This window comes from Vipera berus, assembly GCF_964194415.1.
Source record: "Vipera berus genome assembly, chromosome: 7".
In the NCBI taxonomy this organism is placed as follows: Eukaryota; Metazoa; Chordata; class Lepidosauria; order Squamata; family Viperidae; genus Vipera; species Vipera berus.
Genome location: NC_138209.1, coordinates 39,645,245 through 39,664,790, shown reverse-complemented (window position 1 = coordinate 39,664,790; position 19,546 = coordinate 39,645,245). Strand labels below are relative to the sequence as shown.

The window sequence follows — 19,546 nt, the reverse complement described above, 5'->3', positions numbered from 1 at the left end:
TAGAAAAATAATTTATTCTTGATTATTGAAAGAATAAAATAGAATATTTTAATTTATAGGTTAATCTCTTGGACTGGAAGAAAGATTGATCCTGTCGGTGTGGATTATATTCTTCAGAAGCTTGGTTTCCATCATGCAAGAACCACTATTCCTAAGTGGCTTCAACGTGGAGTCATGGATCCTTTGGATAAAGTTTTGTCAGTTCTCATCAAAAAATTTGGCACTGCATTACAGGACGAAAAAGAAAAGAAAGGAAAAGACAAGGAAGATCACTAAAAATCCTAGAATTAGGATGGCAAACAGACTTTTTAAAATCATTTGTTTTGTGGTATGGTCTCTGTACAATTTTAAAACAATTTACACTGAAAGAACCTAATAGCTTTTTTGCTGCTATATTTAAAACTTCATCAATATTAAGAATAACTTTTATTTTGAAAGAGGATGTCATTTTGTGTTCAGTCTAGTACTGCATGAGAAATGTGAAGAAAACTATGAAAGACCTGTTTGATATTTAAAACTATATTGTGTGCAATATTCTGTATGTTTGTTATACTTGAAATAAAAATATAAAATATAACCTAGTTTAGTTGATCATTTTTTACAAGGAACATATTTAAATAATACATTACACAGGAAAAGTATTGGATACTGTCAAATAAAATGCTCTGGCATTAATGGCATTTACTTTCAGATGAGATTTTAAGATCTTGGATTGTACTCATTGCATTGCTCACTAGAATACCAACTTAATAAATAATATCCATATAAATAACTATACACCATTTATTTTGGAATATCGCATCACACACAGTTTTAAGTTTAGTGAAAAGGATTGAGTTGAACTACACTATTCCTCCTAAATTCAGTGTAAATTAGCAACATATTTACTAATATTGTTATATTGTTCAGGAAGAAAAAATGGAGGTACGATTTAAAAAGCAAGGTTTCCTCCTTACAGAATACGAGTTGGGAGGAACCTTGGAGGTCTAGTCCGACCCGCTGCTTTAGGAGGAGACCCTGTATGTATGTATGTGTATCTTCCTTCCGTGTAGTTACTCATTGAGTGCAGTTTATCACATTTTTCTAGCTTATCAAAAGTAAGTTGTGGTCTACTTCACTGAATGCCTTACTGAAATCCAAGTATATTATGTCCACAGCATTTTCGCTGTCCCACTGATTTAGGCACTGTGTCAAAGAATGAATTGTTGTTGTTAGTTGCGAAGTCGTGTCCGACCCATCGCGACCCTATGGACAATGTTCCTCCAGGCCTTCCTGTCCTCTACCATCTTCTGGAGTCCATCTAAGCTCATGCCTACTGCTTCAATGACTCCATCCAGCCACCTCATTCTCTGTCGTCCCCTTCTTCTATTGCCCTCAATCTTTCCCAGCATCCCAGCTCTTCTCCAGTGAGTCCTTCCTTCTCATTAGGTGGCCAAAGTATTTGAGCAGGGGTCTCCAAACTTGGCCCTTTTATGACTTGTGGACTTCAACTCCCAGAATTCCTCAGCCAGCTTTGCTGGCTGAGGAATTCTGGGAGTTGAAGTCCACAAGTCATAAAAGGGCCAAGTTTGAAGACCCCTGTATTTGAGTTTTATTATGTATAGCGAAGCCTTGGAAAGTTACGTTCGAGCCAGCCAGATTCGGCAATGCGGCAAAAGCGGAGCGAAGCCACACTAGATCCAGCAGGTGCATTTTTTTTCCACTAATTCGGCCGCGGAATAAAGAATAAACCTTCAGAGCTCCCTCCCCGAAATCCTCCGCATTCGCGTCCAACGTCTTAAAGCGGGCGGCAACCTTCACTCTAAAAAGGGACGGTCGTATAAAACCGCCCTTTCCTTTGCAAATGATCAGGAGGAGGGCGCGTGTTCCAAATCGCACCTTCCACCAAACCGTTCCATTCTTGCGGTAGTCGGGAACGCTCGCTTCTACCAGGCATCCCAGCCAGCCAGCCGGCCAGCCGCCGCCCGAGAACCGTTAAAACGTCGGGCGGAGGAGGAGCAGAAGGAGAAGTGTGAATCACGTGACCGGCAGCCTGAAAAGCGGGCGAAGGCGGCGCGCTTTCCCGCGTGGGATTCTAGAACTCGGGAGGTTCGGTCCAGTGGTGTCCGGGCTTTCTTTTCAGCTTCGTGTAGTTTCTCTCCAAGGCGGAGTTTCCGTTGGAGCTCATTGGGTGGGCGAAGGGTTAGTGGCCTCCTTCGTTTCCTAAGGGAGAGACGCTTTCTCCGCTGCCCCTTCTTCTCCCAGTTGCGGGACGGGCGTTGAGAAGGCCGCCTTATTGACGCCAGAATGCCCGGCTGATAAATAACGCTCTTTGTTGTTTCGACTTGGTTTTAGGTGAGAAAAGATGGCAAATGACTGGGCTCAGGTTTCTAGAGTACCTAGTTTTGCTCAAATGTTGAAGAAGAACTTGCCTGCCCAGCCATCTCAACCTTCTGCCCCGTCTTCGTCTCATAGTGGTTTGTTTCGGCAAACGGAGAATGCTAAACCGGTGTTTTTAATCCCAGAAACATCCAGTGAATCAAACTTGGCCTCTAAGGTGACCCCTATTACAGGTATTGGTTTTGAATGGTGGCTTTTCCGTTGTCTTATCAACACTAAAGAATTAGGAGCTTGGTAGTACTTAAAGCATTCTGTAAAAAATTGTAGTAAGTACATATAAACTAGGACTATGATTAAACTATGGATACGTGCCTAGTCCTGTCTTTGGACGTCCTTAAAAGGTAATACCTTAATACAGGTGCTGGTATATAAATGTAATGAGGCCTGATTGCTTTTGCTTTAAGAAATTAACTTGTTTGCAATTTAAAACATTTCTTAATTATTTTATTCCTCTAATAACATTTTTGCAAAATGCAATATTCCTCTCATAACATTTTTGGATAGCCTTGTTCTACAGAAACATCTGATTCAAATAATGTTGCTAATAATTAGCAAAAGTGTTCCCTTTCCAACATTTAATAATGACCACAGCAAAATTGGTATGTTGACATTTTAGAACAGAACATTAAAAGAAACTATTTGGAGTAAAAGGCTAGAATTTTGAAAATAACTGGGGAATTCTGGGAGTTGACATCCACACTTCAAGTAACCCAAGATTGAGAAATGTTGGTATAGTGAGCAAAGCAAGATGTAATTGCAGTATACAACTATTATATCAGTGGGAAACTCTCCATTGTTTTCTTATTTTTTCTGAGGACAGTATTCGGATATTTGTTTCACTTTCAGAACAGTTTTAAGTCTGCTCCCAATTTTTCTCTGCTATTCAGCAGTATCTTATTAAAACTGTTTTCAATTGTTCAAAACATAGTGCCAGAATTTCATTGAGAACAGGAGATATTTCTTCCAGATGAATGATATCCTCTCTGATGAAGATGCAAAAAGTTTACTGCCAGGTGAACTGAATGAAAACAAAATTTGGATCTATCCAAAGACAGTTGTTTTCATATTTTTCCTTCAGTTTTGTGTACTGGTGATTTGAACAAAACCTCAGGTTTTCATAAAATTGTGAATGCCAGGAGCATTTGGGAGACAGGCACTATCTCTAATTTTCTTGATGAACACTGAAATTGGTAGAAGCATATAGAATGTCCCAAAGGTGCTTTTTTTCAAATCAACTGAACTTTCTTGTGTTTTTTTTTCCTTTGAAAACTGAAGAAGCTATTTGGATAAGAGGTGGAAGTTTTCAAAGGAAAAAAGCCAAGAAAGTCCCATTGCATTACAATGGATTGCAATGGATTTTCTATATCCAAATAGAAAACAAATGTTAAGACACATTTTATAATTTATAGGAGACCTTTTCGTACAACAAATACTGTGGAGATACACACAACAGACTTGGGTATTTGCAGAATAAAATCCAATTGTTAGAAAAGATCCCTTTTAATACCTTGAGGAAAAGCCTTATTAATAAGAATCATTCGAGTATATTTGATCTTGGATGGACCAGACATAATGATTGTTGTGATTTATGGTAGACCAAGGGTGTCAAACTGCCGGCCCATGGGCCGGATGTGTCACGTGGAAGCCGTGCCCACCCCATTGCCGGCAATGGCAAAACTCGCGATACATTGCATGACGTCATGTGACATCACAGGTTTGACATGTCTGTGGTAGACTAGAAGCCGTTGTGGATTTCTGTGAGTGTAATACAATAAATAGATTGTTAACCGAGGATTTAGATGTTTAATTCAGCTGTTAGTTTTATCTGTTAACTATGTTTTCATATATTAGATAGATGCCAGGCTAAGTGGGTTGAGTAGTGTGGTAGAAATTTGTGTGCCTGCTTCAGAAGGGAGAGGAGTTATTATCTTGAAATATATTTATGAGTGTTCAGCTGGGTAGGGACAATTTATGAATGTTTGTTTTGTCTTGTTTATGAACTTTTTTGGTGTAATGTTTACCTTTGGTTTTTTGTATTCTGTTTTTGGAAACTAATGTTTTGAATAAAATAAAACATTTGAGTAAAAACATCTGGCTTTGAATGCTGTGTAATTTGGGGTACAGAATCATTTGTTGTACCACACTGCGAATTATTATTTTTAAAAAGATCTGAAAAGGAATGGTAACTGTAGTGCTAGTTTCCTGGCATTACGTCTATTTTCTTTTCCATGGTTCTCCCAGAACCTTCAAAATTTAATTAGCAAGATAGTAATTGTTGAATAGTTTCACAATAACTTTACAGTTTGTTATTGTACAGTATTCCCATTTAGGTCTCTTACCAGAATATGAGACAGTACTATACAATTACATTTAATATTTTCAATGCAACTTCCATGTTATCAGTTACAAGAGCTTGTACTGTTGTGAGATCTACATTTTCAGTCTCTGCAGTTGCTAGTTTGGCTAGCAACTATTATGACAATTAGATTTGGTAGCAGTTGCTTCTACATCTTATTGCAAACATAATATTCATTAACAGAGTTCTTTGAATATGATGTATCCATCTGATATTAGCCATTGATTCAGATTGACAAATCTTTGGCACAACTGTTGTTTGATCTGTTGTTTTTGGATGTTGCTTCAGTTATACAGATTAATACATTTATAGTTCAGAATGCCCCAAGCATTCCATTATGTTGTAGATATGATTATATAATATCCTTTCTTACTAGTTATTGATTTTCTTATATGGTATTTTTCTAGATAAGCATATATTGGTATTTTTTAAATAACTGTTAACAGTTCTATCCTTCCCTGTACAGGTTCTGAAAGGGGCAGATCAAGAATAAAGTGGAATAAATGCACAAAAAGTCTTATTTGTAAATTGCCTCTAAAGAAATTTTTGGAAGAGAAAAAATATAAATAATAACAGTGAAGGATGTTACTATGTTTCAGATCAAGTAAATGATGTAAATCACATTAGTTCTTTTTTTCCTGCTGTTTACCAATGCATTTTAGGTCATGACTATCAATGTACTAAAACTGTGCCTGTAATTCCAATTACTTCACTTCCTCCCAAGAAAATTCCAAAGGAATTTATTGCAAAATACAAGCGTGGAGAGATCAACCCAGTCTCAGCTTTGCATCAGTTTGCACAAATGCAGCGTGTACAGCTTGAATTAAAGGAAACTGTGGCAACAGGTTAGTTTTTTTAATTGTAAATTATCTGCAGTGTTCTAATAGCTGGATATTGAAATATGTATTATGTACATCAGAAAAGCCTAGGAAGCTCTGGTTTGCTGTAAATATACTGCATATAGAACTCCATGGTTTGTTAACTTGGGGTTTTTCTTCAGTGTAGTGCAAGAAATTAAACTAAAGTGTGTTTGGCACACTGGTGGGAAATTCTTTTCAGCTGGGGACTGCACATTTATACCAGCATTAAGGAAGGCTTAACTGAGGATGTCATGATGGCTCCAATTTTGGCCCTTTTTGGTTCTTTTCCAAAGGTAGTAATTCACACGATCTATAAGATCTGAAGACAAACCACAGTATGTAACTTATATTTATTAGATCCAGCCTATCCCTGTACAACTCAGGGTGTTGTACATAATGTTCCTGCTTTCTACTCCCCCCCCCCACAATAGCAACCTGATAAGATGAGTTGGGTTGATAAAGACTGGTCCAAAGTCACCCAATCAGCTCCCATGCATAAGGGAGGACTAGATCCCATGGTCTCCCAGTTTCTAATCCAGTGCCTTAACACTGCAAATGGTGAAAGGGGAAAAAATTAGAGGTGCCTTAAGCTTCTGCAAGGCTTAAAATACTTACTGCACTCTTAAAATTTCCAGGAAAATAAAATAAAAATTGATCCCAATTACTACAGAGGCACTCCTGAATTAACCAACCCTAGTTAATGTATTTTCTGAATTAAACTAGAAAATCACTCTGAAAGCAAATGAAAGATCTTGATTCCAAACTCAGAAATCCTGGTATAATATTTCTGAAAAATATGTAATGGCTATTCTAAATGCCATCTGTCAAATATTCACATTGTTCTACAGGCTTACTTGTGAAGTCGGATTTTTTAATTATTGTTCCCAATATTGCATGCCAGACTTAAATAAGATTATTAAGATGTATCTTATCTTCACCTAGCTAAAATATAAAATTCTCTTATCTAGAAATCTGATATAACACTTGATGCTAGGAATTGATAAATGGATGCTAGCTTCACCCATTTATCAGAAAGAGGGTTTGATTTGGTAGTGTGAAACAACTGTCAACAATCTATGTTGGAATTTTTGAAATTAGAAATAAATATTTGCTTTCCTTTTTGCATTTTGAAGGAAATCTCTTGGGAGCTTACTTTGCTTTTTGTGCTGTAGTTGATGGCATTCAGTATAAGACTGGATTGGGCCAAAATAAAAAGGAATCAAAATCAAATGCAGCAAAACTTGCTCTTGATGAACTTCTGCAATTGGAAGAGGCAGAACCAAAAGCCTTAGAAAACCCAGGTAAAGCTTTTATTTTGAAACATAAATGGATATTCTGTCTGTACAATTGGAATTTGAGGGATGGAAGTAACATCGCCCCAACTTTTTACTGCAGTAGCCCCCCAACGTTTGGGGTGTCAAGGATCAGTTCCATGGAGAGAGACTTTTCCAACAACCGGGGGGGGATTTCATGTGCTACCTGCATCTCACATGTGCATACTGTAGATGGAGCTTTGGTAGTTTGCTCGGCTCAGTTTCTGGTACCGGTCCATAGCCCAGGGTTTGGGGACTCCTGGTTTAGTGGAATTCTTTATATCTGAAACTTAGTACTAGGGATTCTGGAGAAAAGGGCAGATAGAATAATTTTACCTAATCTTGGAGTGGTAAGTAGATTTACATTATTGGGACACATTATGTATGTAGCTACCTATCTCATACACAGTATGTGACTCTGAGTAGCATAACCCCTCAAAAGCTAATAAAGTCATTAAAAACAATCTGAAAAGCACTCAGTTTTTCTCCCATATGGGTTTAGATGAAGAGAAGCATAAATCAAATTGTAGAGTCCTAGATTTAATCTTCTGTAGAAGCTGCTGCCTTAAATAATTTAAAGATGTATTTTTATAAATCTACCTTGGTAACATTTTCTCTTCTGCCAGCATGATATTGTTGCTTCGTGCACATCTTAAATTGCTGTTAAGATATGATGTTAAAGTGCTGATTTCCCTCTTATTTTATTTATTTATTTATTTATTTATTTTATTTGTTTTATATACCGCCCTTCTCCCGGAGGACTCAGGGCGGTGTACAGAGCAAGGCAAGTATACAATAAAGCAATAATAAAACAAATAAACCCCAAATCTATCAGGCCAGGCCAGCTTGCTGGAATAGATAGGTTTTTAAGTCACGCCGGAAGGTGCGAAGGTCGGGGGCCATCCGGATTTTGGCTGGCAAGCAGTTCCAGAGGGTTGGCGCACCCACCGAGAATGCTCTCCCCCTGGGGGTCACCAGCCGGCATTCTCTGACCGGTGGCACTCTGAGGAGGCCCTCTCTGGGAGCGCACAGGACGGAGGGGTGTTGACGCTGGCAGTAGGTGTTCCCGTAGGTAATCCGGACCCATGCCATGTAGGGCTTTGTATGTCATCACTAGCACCTTGAATTTCACTTGGAAGGCAACTGGAAGCCAGTGCAGCTCACGGAGGAGAGGTGTAATATGGGAGTATCGGGAAGCCCCCAAAAGTGTTCGTGCCGCTGCACTCTGTACCAGCTGAAGCTTCCGAGTGGTTCTCAAGGGCAGCCCCATGTAAAGAGCGTTGCAGTAGTCAAGACGAGAGGTCACAAGTGCATGGGTGACTGTACTTTTGCCATTGAAGAGCAGTCCTACTATCTCAAGGATTTGTTAACCATTACCTTGGAAGGAAGTCTTTTGACTGAATTAACTGGGAACAGGGTCAATGCAGTCAGGATGGAGCAGTAATGAGACAGGAAATTTCAAAGCAGCATAGATTTTTTTTTGAGGGGGGTGGCCCAAGGATAGCACTTCACCTTAGTAGTATGGAAGGGTTTAATCTTTATAACTGCTACTATGTTTGCAGGTCCTGTCAGAAATTTTGCTGAAACTATACATGCAACCAAACCTCAAATAACAACAGAATCTGCTTATTTTACAAAGATTCATTATGGTAGGAATGTGCTGTTTTACTCTTAAACATCTAAATTAATCCATATAGTTTATCCATTTTATTGATGAAGTAATGCAGTATCTGTGACGGCATTGAATTATCAAGTCTGTCAAGTGCCTGCTTAGCTGTGTTGCAGATAAATTTCAATTTCTGTAACTAAGACCTCATCAGGGCTGTGGTAGTATGAGACCAACTTGATGCTCACTTGACCCTTGCTTTCATTGTTAATTAAGACAGCCAAGGAAGATCTGGCTGATTCGTTGCAGAGAGTCATTATGTTTCAGTAAAGAAAGGAACTGTACTACTTAGCCTTAACCTCTAGTTAAGGATCCTTCTTTAAATCCCCCCCCCTTAGTAAAATGAGTCTGGTTTGCAATTGCCTTTTTTTTAACATGCTTTCTGGAATCATAGATGTCCTTGCTGGCAATTTTCAAATGAATAGCCTTTTGGCTGAGATAGATAGTGTGTGGATTTATGATCTGGGCAGTAAGATAGTCTAGATCAGACATGTCAAATTCGCAACGTCACACAACATATCGGAACTTTTTCCCCATTGATGGCAATAGGTTGGGCACAGTTTCGTTGTGACGCATCCAGTCCTTAGTTAAAGTATTTTTTAAACTTTATTTTTTATATTTTGGGCAGCATACCTAGCTGTCCAGGGTCACATTCAAACCGCAGGTTGGACTACCTGATCTAGACCTTGAGGGGCTTTCCAACCCTCTAATTCAAGGGTAAATGGATTCCTGGCCTGGATTTGAGACTCACACAACTCTTGTGATTATGGGCAGAGAAATCTGTATTAGGAGCTAGATAGAGCAATAATATTTGCATGAAGGTCTCAAATAGAGATCATGTGACTGCAAAATCTTGGACTGTTGTAATTGTGGATTGCAGTCATGTAACCATTCGGATGCTGCTGCTGACAAGTCCAGAGATAATTATCTCTATACAGCATCATTGTAAATTCAATCCCTGAATATGGAGTCATTAAGCAAGGACCACCTGTAGTTCAAATGTCTGAGCTGGCCATTATCCTTTGATACAGGGATAAAGATCACTGGCTACATGTTAAATTTTCTCTAACTGGTTGTGGATTCCAAGTACAATTTTACTTTGGCATTTTCAAAATAAATAGTTGAAAGTCCTACAGGTTTCAAGAAAATGATTTTCCACTCACAATTTACCAACTATTTATTCACTGAAGAATGTAAACTTTAATGTTCTTTCTATTCTTGAATGATTATATCATACAGCTAAAAAAACCTCTTGTTTACTTTTTTAAAAAATATTTTACTAGAGGGACAGCATCTCGCACATAGAAAAATTTCTCAAGTTGTCAGAGAAACATTCGATAATTTGGTGGCTAAGTATCCAGAGTACCAGAATTGTAGCAGTTCAGTAGCTGCCTTCATAATTGAAAGAGGTAGGCATGTTTCCTGCAAATAATATTGTTTAGGTGTTGGTAGTCTTTTTAGCCTGAACACACAAAAAATTACTTTTCCCCCCATAGCTACACAATATGAAGTGGTAGCTGTTGGAACAGGTGAATTTAACTATAGCCAATGCAGTCATCCTGATGGAAGAGTGTTGCACGATAGTCATGCAGTTGTTACTGCAAGGCGCTCTTTACTTAGGTAAGTATATAATGATACTTCCCCCTCCCCCCAATTACATTTATATAATTCTTATGTATTGTTGAAGTTCATAGAAATTCAACTGCAGTTAAGGATTCTAAGGACTTGATATCTAATGTCTAAAATGTTAATATTTCTTTAAAGGTATTTTTATAGACAGCTTTTACTTTACTACAGTAAAAATCCTGCTATGATGGACAAATCCATATTTTGTACTGAACCAACATGTAACCTGCTTGCATTAAAACCGAATGTAAAAATATATCTCTACATGAATCAGTTGCCAAAAGGATCTGCTCAGATAAAGTCCAACCTGTAAGTATTGTTTTCTAAAGGTAAAGCAGAATTCATAAAAATACACAATTTGCCTCATAAACATGTATTATGTATCCCTGAGACTTTTTGTTTATTTAATTCATTCATATATATATATATATATATATATATATATATATATATATATATATATATATATATATATATATATATATATAGGGACGCGGTGGCTCAGTGGGTTAGGACGCTGAGCTTGTCGATTAGAAGGTCGGCAGTTTGGCGGGTCGAATCCCGAGTGCCGCGTAACAGAGTGAGTGCCTGTTACTCGTCCCAGCTTCTGCCAACCTAGCAGTTCGAAAGCACGTAAAAATGCAAGTAGAAAAATAGGGACCACTACGGTGGGAAGGTAACAGCGCCCCGTGCGCCTTTGGCATCTAGTCATGCCGGCCACATGACCACGGAGACGTCCTCGGTCAAGCGCTGGCTCTTTGGCTTTGAAACGGAGATGAGCACCGGCCCCTAGAGTCGGAAACGACTAGCACGCAGGTGCGGGGGAACCTTTACCTTTACCTTATATATATATATATATTTATATATTTATATATTTATATATATTTATATTTCCTTCTTCTGGGAGAAGCATGTGGTAGTGGCTGTTTGTTCCTCTTTTTTAAACTGCCAGAGGGCGTGTGTTCTGTGGGTGGAGGTGTGCTCTGATTGGGTGGGGGATTAGGTGTGTTCTGATTGGGTGGGAGTGTGTTTTGAATGGTGGGTGTGTTCTGATTGGGTGGGGGTGTGTTTTGAGTGGATGGGCTGGTCACAGCTGCCAGCCTTAGACCTGAGCTGGTGAGTTGTGCTGCTTTTGTTCGGCTTCGTGTTTGTGGTGGTGCCATGTTTTTATAGTGGGTGTCAGTTTGCTTATTGTGTGGTTTGGAGGGGTTTAAAGTGGCTGATGTTGCAGCTGTAGTTAGGTTTCTGTTTTGTGGTTGTGCCTCGTTATCATTGTGGGTTCGGATTTGCTTTTTGAATGGTTGTGTGGTGGTGATGTCATGTGATGTTATCATGAGTTTGGGTCTGGTATCATTCTTGGTTGGGACTCGTCTGTCAATCAAGGCGGGTTTCCAAATGGCTGGTAGGCGAGAGGTATCATCTCGTTTGTTCATGCTGTGGGGGCGTTTTTCTATCTCAATGGCTTCTCTGATTATTCTGTTGTTAAAATGTTCAATTTTGGCGATAGTTTTGGTTTTTTTAAAATCAATTTCATGTCCCGTGGCTTCAAAGTGTTGGACCAGGGATGAAGTTTGTTCTCCCTTTCTGAGTGAGTTTTTGTGCTCTTCAATGCGTGCACTTATTCTTCTGTTGGTCTGTCCGATGTATGTGGTGGGGCAGGTGGGGCATGGGATTTCGTATACTCCTTGGTTTTCTAACCCAATTATGTCCTTAGGGTTTCTTAGGAAGGTGGATATTTTTCTGTCTGTGTAGAATGCTGTTTTGATGTTGTGTTTTTGGAGGACCTTGCTGATTCTGTCTGTGGTCCCTTTTAAGTATGGGAGGAGGGCTTTGCCATTTTCTTGTTCTCTGTCTTGGGTTTTTGTGGGTGTCTCTCTTCGGATTAAGTTGGTAATTGTGTTTCTTTGGAATCCATTGGCTGTTAGTACATTAGTGAGAGTGTGTAGTTCGGTTTTTAGGTGTTGTTCGTCAGCTAGGTGTTTTGTTCTGGAGATGAGTGTCTTGGCTACGGAGTTGATCTGTGCTGGGTGGACAGAAGCCACCAGCCTGAGGATGACGGATGGGATTCCGTCGAAACGTTGCTCTTACACCTTCAATTCTACGTGGGGAAAAACCCGAATGACCAAAGATCCACATACAAACACCCGCGAAAACCTCAGAAAACAGTGATATATAGCCCAAAGTAGCATAATACTGTCCTATTTTTTGCTTCCCCAAAGCCACTCTGTGAGGTAGGTTTTCCAAAAGCTCTCTATTAAATTCCTATGGCCGAGAGTGAATTAGAATCTGTGTCTTTGTACTCCTTGTCCAACACCTTGAAATGTTATATCTTTATAAAATATTCTTGCATAAAAATAAAATACTTTTCAATCTAGCTTTTATTTCAGTGTTTTGTATCCTCTTAAAATAATATTTTTATTTCTCTTATCTATATATTTGGGATATATAAGGCCTGAATATAATTCTTTGTTGTAGACACCTCAATCCAAACTCAGTGTCTGCATTTGAAGCTAATGAAGAACTGTGTCTTCATGTGGTTGTTGAGGGCAAGGTTTATCTCACAGCTTTTTGTCCTGCTGAAATTGCCACAATAAGCAGCATGTCTACCAGTGATAAACTGACAAGATGGGAAGTACTGGGTGTTCAAGGAGCCCTACTGAGTCACTTCATTCAGCCAGTTTATGTTAGCACAATAATTCTTGGTAAGTAAATTATTTCTAATTCAGCAGTGCTCTATTATAAAGATACACAGTCATGTGAAAAAGAAACTACGCCCTCTTTGTGTTCTATAGTTTTACATATTAGGATATAGTAAAAATTATCTTGTCCTTAGCAGTTCTTAAAAGTAGGTAAATACAACATCAGAAGAACAACACATGACATATTATACCATGTCATCATTTATTTTACAAAAAAAAAGCCAAAATGGAGAAGGCATATGTGGAAAAACTACGTACACCTTTACTGCTTCCATAGGGATGAAGGCTAAGTAATAGCCAGATGCTGCTAATCAAGTATCCTTGATTAATTGATCATCAGCAGGTGATAATCTATAAAAACCAAAATGTTAGATGTTTGCTGATCTCCAACATAGAGTGAGTGTTAATACAATACTGAAGAGTAAAATCATCAGCAGTATTTTTAGAGAAGCAGTTGCTGCTGCCCATCAGAATGGGAAAGGATATAAGGCCCTTTCCAAACAATTTTAAGTCCATCTTTTTACAGTGAGGAAGATAATTCATAAGTGGAAAGCATTCAAGATATTTACAAATAATCCCAGAAGTGGATGTCCCAGCAAATTCACTACAAGATCAGACTGGAATGCTCAGAGAAATTGCAGAAAAATCCAAGAGTTACATCTCAAGACTCCACAGGCTTTAGTTAGCGTGTTAAATGTTTAAAGTTTATGATAGCACGATAAGAAAAAGACTGAAAAAGTGTGGTTTGTTTAGAGAGAAACCCTCTTCTCTCTAAAAAGAACATGGCAGCATGGCTTAGGTTTGCAGAGTTGCACCTAAACAAATCACAAGACTTCTGGAACACTGTCCTTCAGACAGATGAGACCAAAGTAGAGATGTTTCATCATAATGCATAGTGCCACGTTTGGTGAAAAAAAAATGCATATCAGCACAAACATCTCATGCCAACTGTCAATCGTGGTGGAAAAGGTGATGATTTGGGCTTGTTTTGCAGCCACAGGACCTGGGCATCTTAACAGTTTTTGAGTCGACCATTTCTATATAATAAAGTATTCTAAAGTCAAATATAAAGTCATCTGTCTGACAACTAAAGCTGTCTGGCATTGGGTCATGTATCAGGTCAATGATCCCAAGCGCACCAACAAATCTATAACAGAATGGCTGAAAGAAAAAAACCAAGGTGTTCCAATGGGCCAGGCAGAATCCAGACCTCAATCCAACTGAAATTCTGTGGTGGGACCTCAAGAGACGTGCATAAACAAATGCCCACAAACCTCAATGAATTGAAGTAATGATGTAAAGAAGAGTGGGCCAAAATTCCTCCACAACAAGGTGAGAGACTGATAAAGTCATACAGAAAACTATTCAAGTTATTGCTGCTAAAGGTGGTTCTACACATGATTGAATCAAAAGGTGTACTTAGTTTTTTACAGATGACTTTTTCCTTTTGGCTTTCTTTTTTTAAAACAAATGACAGCGTAATGTTATGCCTTGTTCATCTGAGATATTTACCTTTTTCACATGACTTGTAAGAGTGAAGCTTATTAGAGAAGAAATACAGGTTTAAATGCTACATTTAGTTTCAATAAATATGAGCTGTTTTGACATTCTAAACAAGTATACAAAAATGCAGTGCTGGAATTCTATGAAATCCTCATTTAGAACTTAAATATACAGATTTCAATATGTATTCATATGCAGTCCTTGGCCTAACTGATGTTTGTTTTATAATGAATGGTTTAGGACATGGGTGACAAACTGCTGGCCCGCGGGCCGGATGTATCACAAAACTGCGCCCACCCCATTGCCAGCAATGGCAAAAAGTCACGACGTCATGTGACGTTGCAAGTTTGGCACCCCTGGTTTAGGAGATCTATGTTTTTAAACTGATACATGAATCTGCTATTTAGTTGCAAAAGTTTCTTAATCAGTACTGAAATAATAAACATGAATTTTATTGGCAGTATTGGTTTTCAGTGTCTTTAAATTTTACTGCTCTGTGTAAAAGTAAATGTCTACTATAATTTTATAGAACTTCATCTTGACAGTAAAATTAATTTTCAAGTTAATTCCTTGATCCTCTTTTTAATATTTGTTATATGAATCTCAATTTTTTTAGGGGACACAAACGGCTGTAGTACAAGAGGATTAGAAATAGCCATCAAACAGCGCATAGATGATGCACTTAGTAAAAAACTTCCCATGTTCTACCTTGTGAATAGACCTCATATTAATTTGGCAACTGCTGCATACCCTGTGCTTATCAACCTGGACGATAGGTCTCTTAGTGTGAATTGGTCACAAGGAGACTTATCGTTGGAGGTAATAGATGGATTAAATGGAAAAATCATTGAAAGGTCAGTGTTACAATAAAGTTCATTAAATAAAATATGAACAAATGTTCTTTAGAAAAACTATATAAATTTAATTTTATATTAAAATAATTTTGACAGGAACTTCTTTCAAAATAATTTTTAATTTTATTATGCAATGATAGCTTACAGTTTTAAACAGTGGTAATTGTTCTTGGAATATGCATCTTATTGTTGCTATCTTTTTCAAAATTAGTTCACCCTTCAAAAGTGGTATTTCAATGGCAAGTCGTCTTTGCAAAGCTGCAATGTTAAGTCGCTTTAAGTTAGTGGTTAAAGAATCAAAGAGAGAAGATTTACTTAACGCAACAACTTACCATGAAGCAAAGGTAACATTAGCTAATATAAATGTGTTCTAGTAAAAGTGTTATAATTTCTAATGTATAATTATAGCTACTGAATTATTGACTTCAAAACTAAGTAATAATCATGGTGTGATTAAGTATTAGCAAGGAGAATAGCCATTATTTGAGATCTGTTGCAGAAATGGATCTGCATTGATAATAGATTTGGGAAGTGAATCTGCATGTAACTTGTCTTAACTTTACAGGATGACTTCATGATACTGCCTAGTCTATAAGTAGGAATCATATTACCAAAGGCAAGCCAGTTTTGTCTAAGTTAATTGTTTTCAGAATTTCTGTCCATCTTTCTATCCCTTATTTCCTTTTTACATTTGTAACAAAAGAAGAAAAGTTATTGAGTAGTCTTTCATTGTGGCCTTGAGGAATTTAGGATATGTAAAGAGAAGCATCCCATACTGTGTGTACTTTTTCATAATGTATCTCCATTTATCACAAAATGGAGAAGAAAATAAATATTGTATATATCTCTTTTGTCATCTAAAAGCAAACTTTCTGATAACTTTAACATCTAAAATACGGGCTATCTATTCAAGCAATCATAGAAAAATTGGTATTGCCTGTACGATCTGCATAGGCTTTCTCCTCCCCCAAACCACTAGATTAATAGATTGTGGAAAATAAAAAATAACATTGAAGCTCAGCTTCATTCTTAGCAACTATAGGACCAGTGTGCAACCCTAGGATTTTTTTATATCTTCCATCCAATGAATTCCAATCCTGCTTACTATTTCTCTACATGTACAAGAAAATTGGAGAGATGAAAGGAACGTTTTATGCAAAAGTGGGCATGATAAAGGACCAAAATGGCAGGGACCTAACAGAGGCAGAAGAGATTAAGAAGAGGTGGCAAAATTACACAGAAGAACTATACAAGAATGAGCTTAACGTCCCTGATAATCACACTGAGGTGGTCACTGACCTCGAGCCAGACATCTTAGAATGTGAAGAGAAGTGGGCCTTAGAAAAACTGAGCAACAACAAAGCTAGTGGAGGTGACAGTATTCCAGCTGAGTTATTCAAAATCTTAAAAGACGATGCAGTAAAAGTGCTACACTCAATTTGCCAGCAAATTTGGAAAACTCAACAGTGGCCACAGGATTGGAAAAGATCAGTTTACATTCCAATTCCAAAGAAAGGCAGTGCCAAAGAATGTTCAAACTATCGCACCATTGCACTCATTTCACATGCTAGTAAAGTTATGCTTAAAATTCTACAAGCTAGACTCCAGCAGTATGTGGATCGAGAACTACCAGAAGTAGAGGCAGGATTTCGAAAAAGGCAGAGGAACTAGAGATCAAATTGCTAACATACACTGGATCATGGAGAAAGCTAGAGAGTTCCAGAAAAACATCTACTTCTGCTTCATTGACTATGCTAAAGCCTTTGATTGTGTGGATCATAACAAACTGTGGCAAGTCCTTAAAGAGATGGGCGTACCAGACCATCTTAATTGTCTCTTGAGAAACCTATATGCGGACCAAGAAGCAACAGTGAGAACTGGACACGGAACCACTGATTGGTTCAAAATTGGGAAAGGAGTCCGGCAAGGCTGTATACTGTCGCCTTGCCTATTTAACTTATATGCAGAGCACATCATGAGAAAGGCAGGGCTAGATGAATCAAAAGTTGGAATTAAGATTGCCGGAAGAAACATCAACAACCTAAGATATGCAGATGATACCACTCTAATGGCAGAAAGTGAAGAGGAACTAAAGAGCCTCTTGTTGCGAGTGAAGAAGGAGAGTGCAAAACTTGGGTGGCTGGATGGAGTCACTGAAGCAGTAGGCGTGAGCTTAAATGGACTCCAGAAGATGGTAGAGGACAGGAAGGCCTGGAGGAACGTTGTCCATGGGGTCGCGATGGGTTGGACACGACTTCGCAACTAACAACAACAAACATGTAGTCCTCAGTTTACAATTACAGTCGAGCCCAAAATTTCCATTGCTAAGTGAGCTATGCCTCATTTTGCAACCTTTTTTGCTATAGTTGTTAAGCAAATCACTGCAGTTGTTAAATGAATCATGCAGTCATTAAGCAAATCTGGCTTTCCCCACTGACTTTGGTTATCAAAAGCCGGCTGGGAAGATTACAAATAGTGATCATATGGTCCCAGGACAGCATAACTGTTATAAGTACATGCCAGTTGCCAAGTGCCAGTATTTTGATCACATAATCACAGGGATGTTGCAACAGTCGTAAGTGTGAAAACTGGTAATAAACCCTTTTTTTCAGTGTTGTTTGTAATTTCAGTGGCTAAATGAATGGTTGTAAGTTTAGGACTATTGAGTGACTATTGACATCATTCATTCATACATGTGACAGGTGACATACAGCTCTTCTTTAACTATTTAAAACAAAATGTAACAGAATAAAAAAGTCAAATCCATAATAATCACAGTATAAGATCTAGGAAAAAGTTGCAGCCATTCATTACATCAGTTAAAATCAGAAAGTACATTTCTTGAAAAGGCTTCTTGTTAAAATTTCTTAGCAATTTCTTATCAATTCCTCAATATTATTTTTTTTTAAATTTAGATTATGGCAGAATCTTACCAAGGGACAAAATACTTGCTGAAATCCTACTTGGAGCAACATGGTTATGGATCTTGGATTGTGAAGTCTCCACACATTGAATATTTCAGCATGTAAAGGTTAATATACCAGCTCTATGACCCGTTGAAATAAGCTTTTGTTCTGAGAATAATTTTTTAATTGGTTAAAGATTTAGATCAGTGCTGACCAGTAATATGAGCTGATAGATTAAAAAAATGTCCATAAACATAAGCAAAACAAATATACTGTTTAGTTAATATATACCGGTACATGTTTTTTTATTTCTTTGTCAATGTAAAAATAAAAGCTAAAGTAGTTTGTGCTACCTATTTGTTGTAAGGTAGACTTAACTGCTATCTCAAGGACTTTGAATTTGTGGAATACTTTTGGGAAAATATAGTGTGGCTGACTATGCTTTTGATCTATACCATGTTATATAATAGCAGAACAAGCTATTATATATCATTGGCTTGCTTTCTGAAAAGTTATGTGCAATTCTGGCATAAAAAGCCACAGTTCACCTTATTAATCATTTTGAAACTTTGTGGGTTTAAATCCCTTTTCAGTTGTGGGACTTAAATTTATCTGTAGGAAACTACATAAATTATGCTTGCATTACAAGAGTAAACGCCCACTAATACATTTTGAACAAAGTGTGTGATCTGTTTGCTGTATATTATGGAAGTAATTCTGTAACTTGCAGAACTTTTAAACAGTATTTGGATCACTAATAGAAACAACTTAGAAAATGTATTGGGTATCTGAAAATATTTGACACCTTAAGGCTTAAGTTTGATATTCATACTGCTTTGTATAGTAATACTACACTTTATTCCTAGTAAAATAAGCATGATTCAACTAATTCTGGAGAGTGTGGTTCATTAATATACTGAAACACATTTGAAACTCAAAGCCCCTATAAAGTAATTTTTGCTTGAAGACGCCACGATGCAGCTGACCAGTGAAAATAGCGGCGACTAGACCACCGAGGCCATCATCATCTTGCCTCTACCAACTCTCAACCCCCTGCCCACCCTCGCCCCACAGGACATGATGGGCCTGGGTGCAAGCCACGGTGGCAGAGTGGCTTGACCTTACACCTGCAGCCCCATAGAGGTGAGAGCTCTATGGGGTATGCTTCACCCAGAGTGGGTCCTGGACCACCCCCGGAAGCAGAGTCACAACCCATCGTGAGAGGATGGGGAGTGGCCTGCTTCTGGGGTTCACCTAGCCAAGTGGCAGTGGCTGGGTGACGGTCCAGATACCCACCTACCCAACTCGACCCTCCTTCCAATTCTCCACCGAGGGGACCGCCTTCCCAAAAAAAAACAACACCCTGTGACTCTATGCTTCTCCA

At 38.1% G+C, this 19,546-nt stretch overlaps 2 protein-coding genes across 5 annotated transcripts in view; both read left to right on the top strand.

Moving 5' to 3' along the window:
• Nucleotides 1-577, top strand: part of BLTP1 (bridge-like lipid transfer protein family member 1) — a 143,656-nt gene extending 143,079 nt beyond the window's left edge. For all 4 annotated transcript variants that reach the window (XM_081333292.1, XM_081333294.1, XM_081333293.1 and 1 more), the window contains one exon: nt 60-577. In XM_081333292.1, coding sequence (XP_081189418.1) covers nt 60-276 — 217 coding nt within the window. In that variant the 3' untranslated portion in view covers nt 277-577. The remainder of the gene's footprint in view (nt 1-59) is intronic.
• A 1,535-nt stretch (nt 578-2,112) lies between these two features.
• On the top strand, nt 2,113-18,991 carry ADAD1 (adenosine deaminase domain containing 1). Its single transcript, XM_081332103.1, has 12 exons — nt 2,113-2,181; nt 2,335-2,552; nt 5,398-5,580; nt 6,729-6,896; nt 8,471-8,557; nt 9,858-9,983; nt 10,071-10,194; nt 10,339-10,509; nt 12,676-12,902; nt 15,019-15,256; nt 15,468-15,600; nt 18,172-18,991. The coding sequence occupies exons 2-12, from the start codon at nt 2,345-2,347 to the stop codon at nt 18,283-18,285; spliced, it is 1,779 nt and encodes a 592-aa protein (XP_081188229.1). The 5' UTR covers nt 2,113-2,181; nt 2,335-2,344; the 3' UTR covers nt 18,286-18,991.
• Nucleotides 18,992-19,546: the final 555 nt, after the last annotated feature.

What these genes read in the sequence shown, in the direction of transcription:
- ADAD1 (XM_081332103.1), top strand. Translation starts at nt 2,345, where the DNA reads ATGGCAAATGACTGGGCTCAGGTTTCTAGAGTACCTAGTTTTGCTCAA. An exon ending in TTTTACAAAGATTCATTATG is followed by an intron (nt 8,558 to 9,857) that starts GTAGGAATGTGC and finishes ATATTTTACTAG; the next exon opens with AGGGACAGCATCTCGCACAT. An exon ending in CAACTTACCATGAAGCAAAG is followed by an intron (nt 15,601 to 18,171) that starts GTAACATTAGCT and finishes TTTTAAATTTAG; the next exon opens with ATTATGGCAGAATCTTACCA.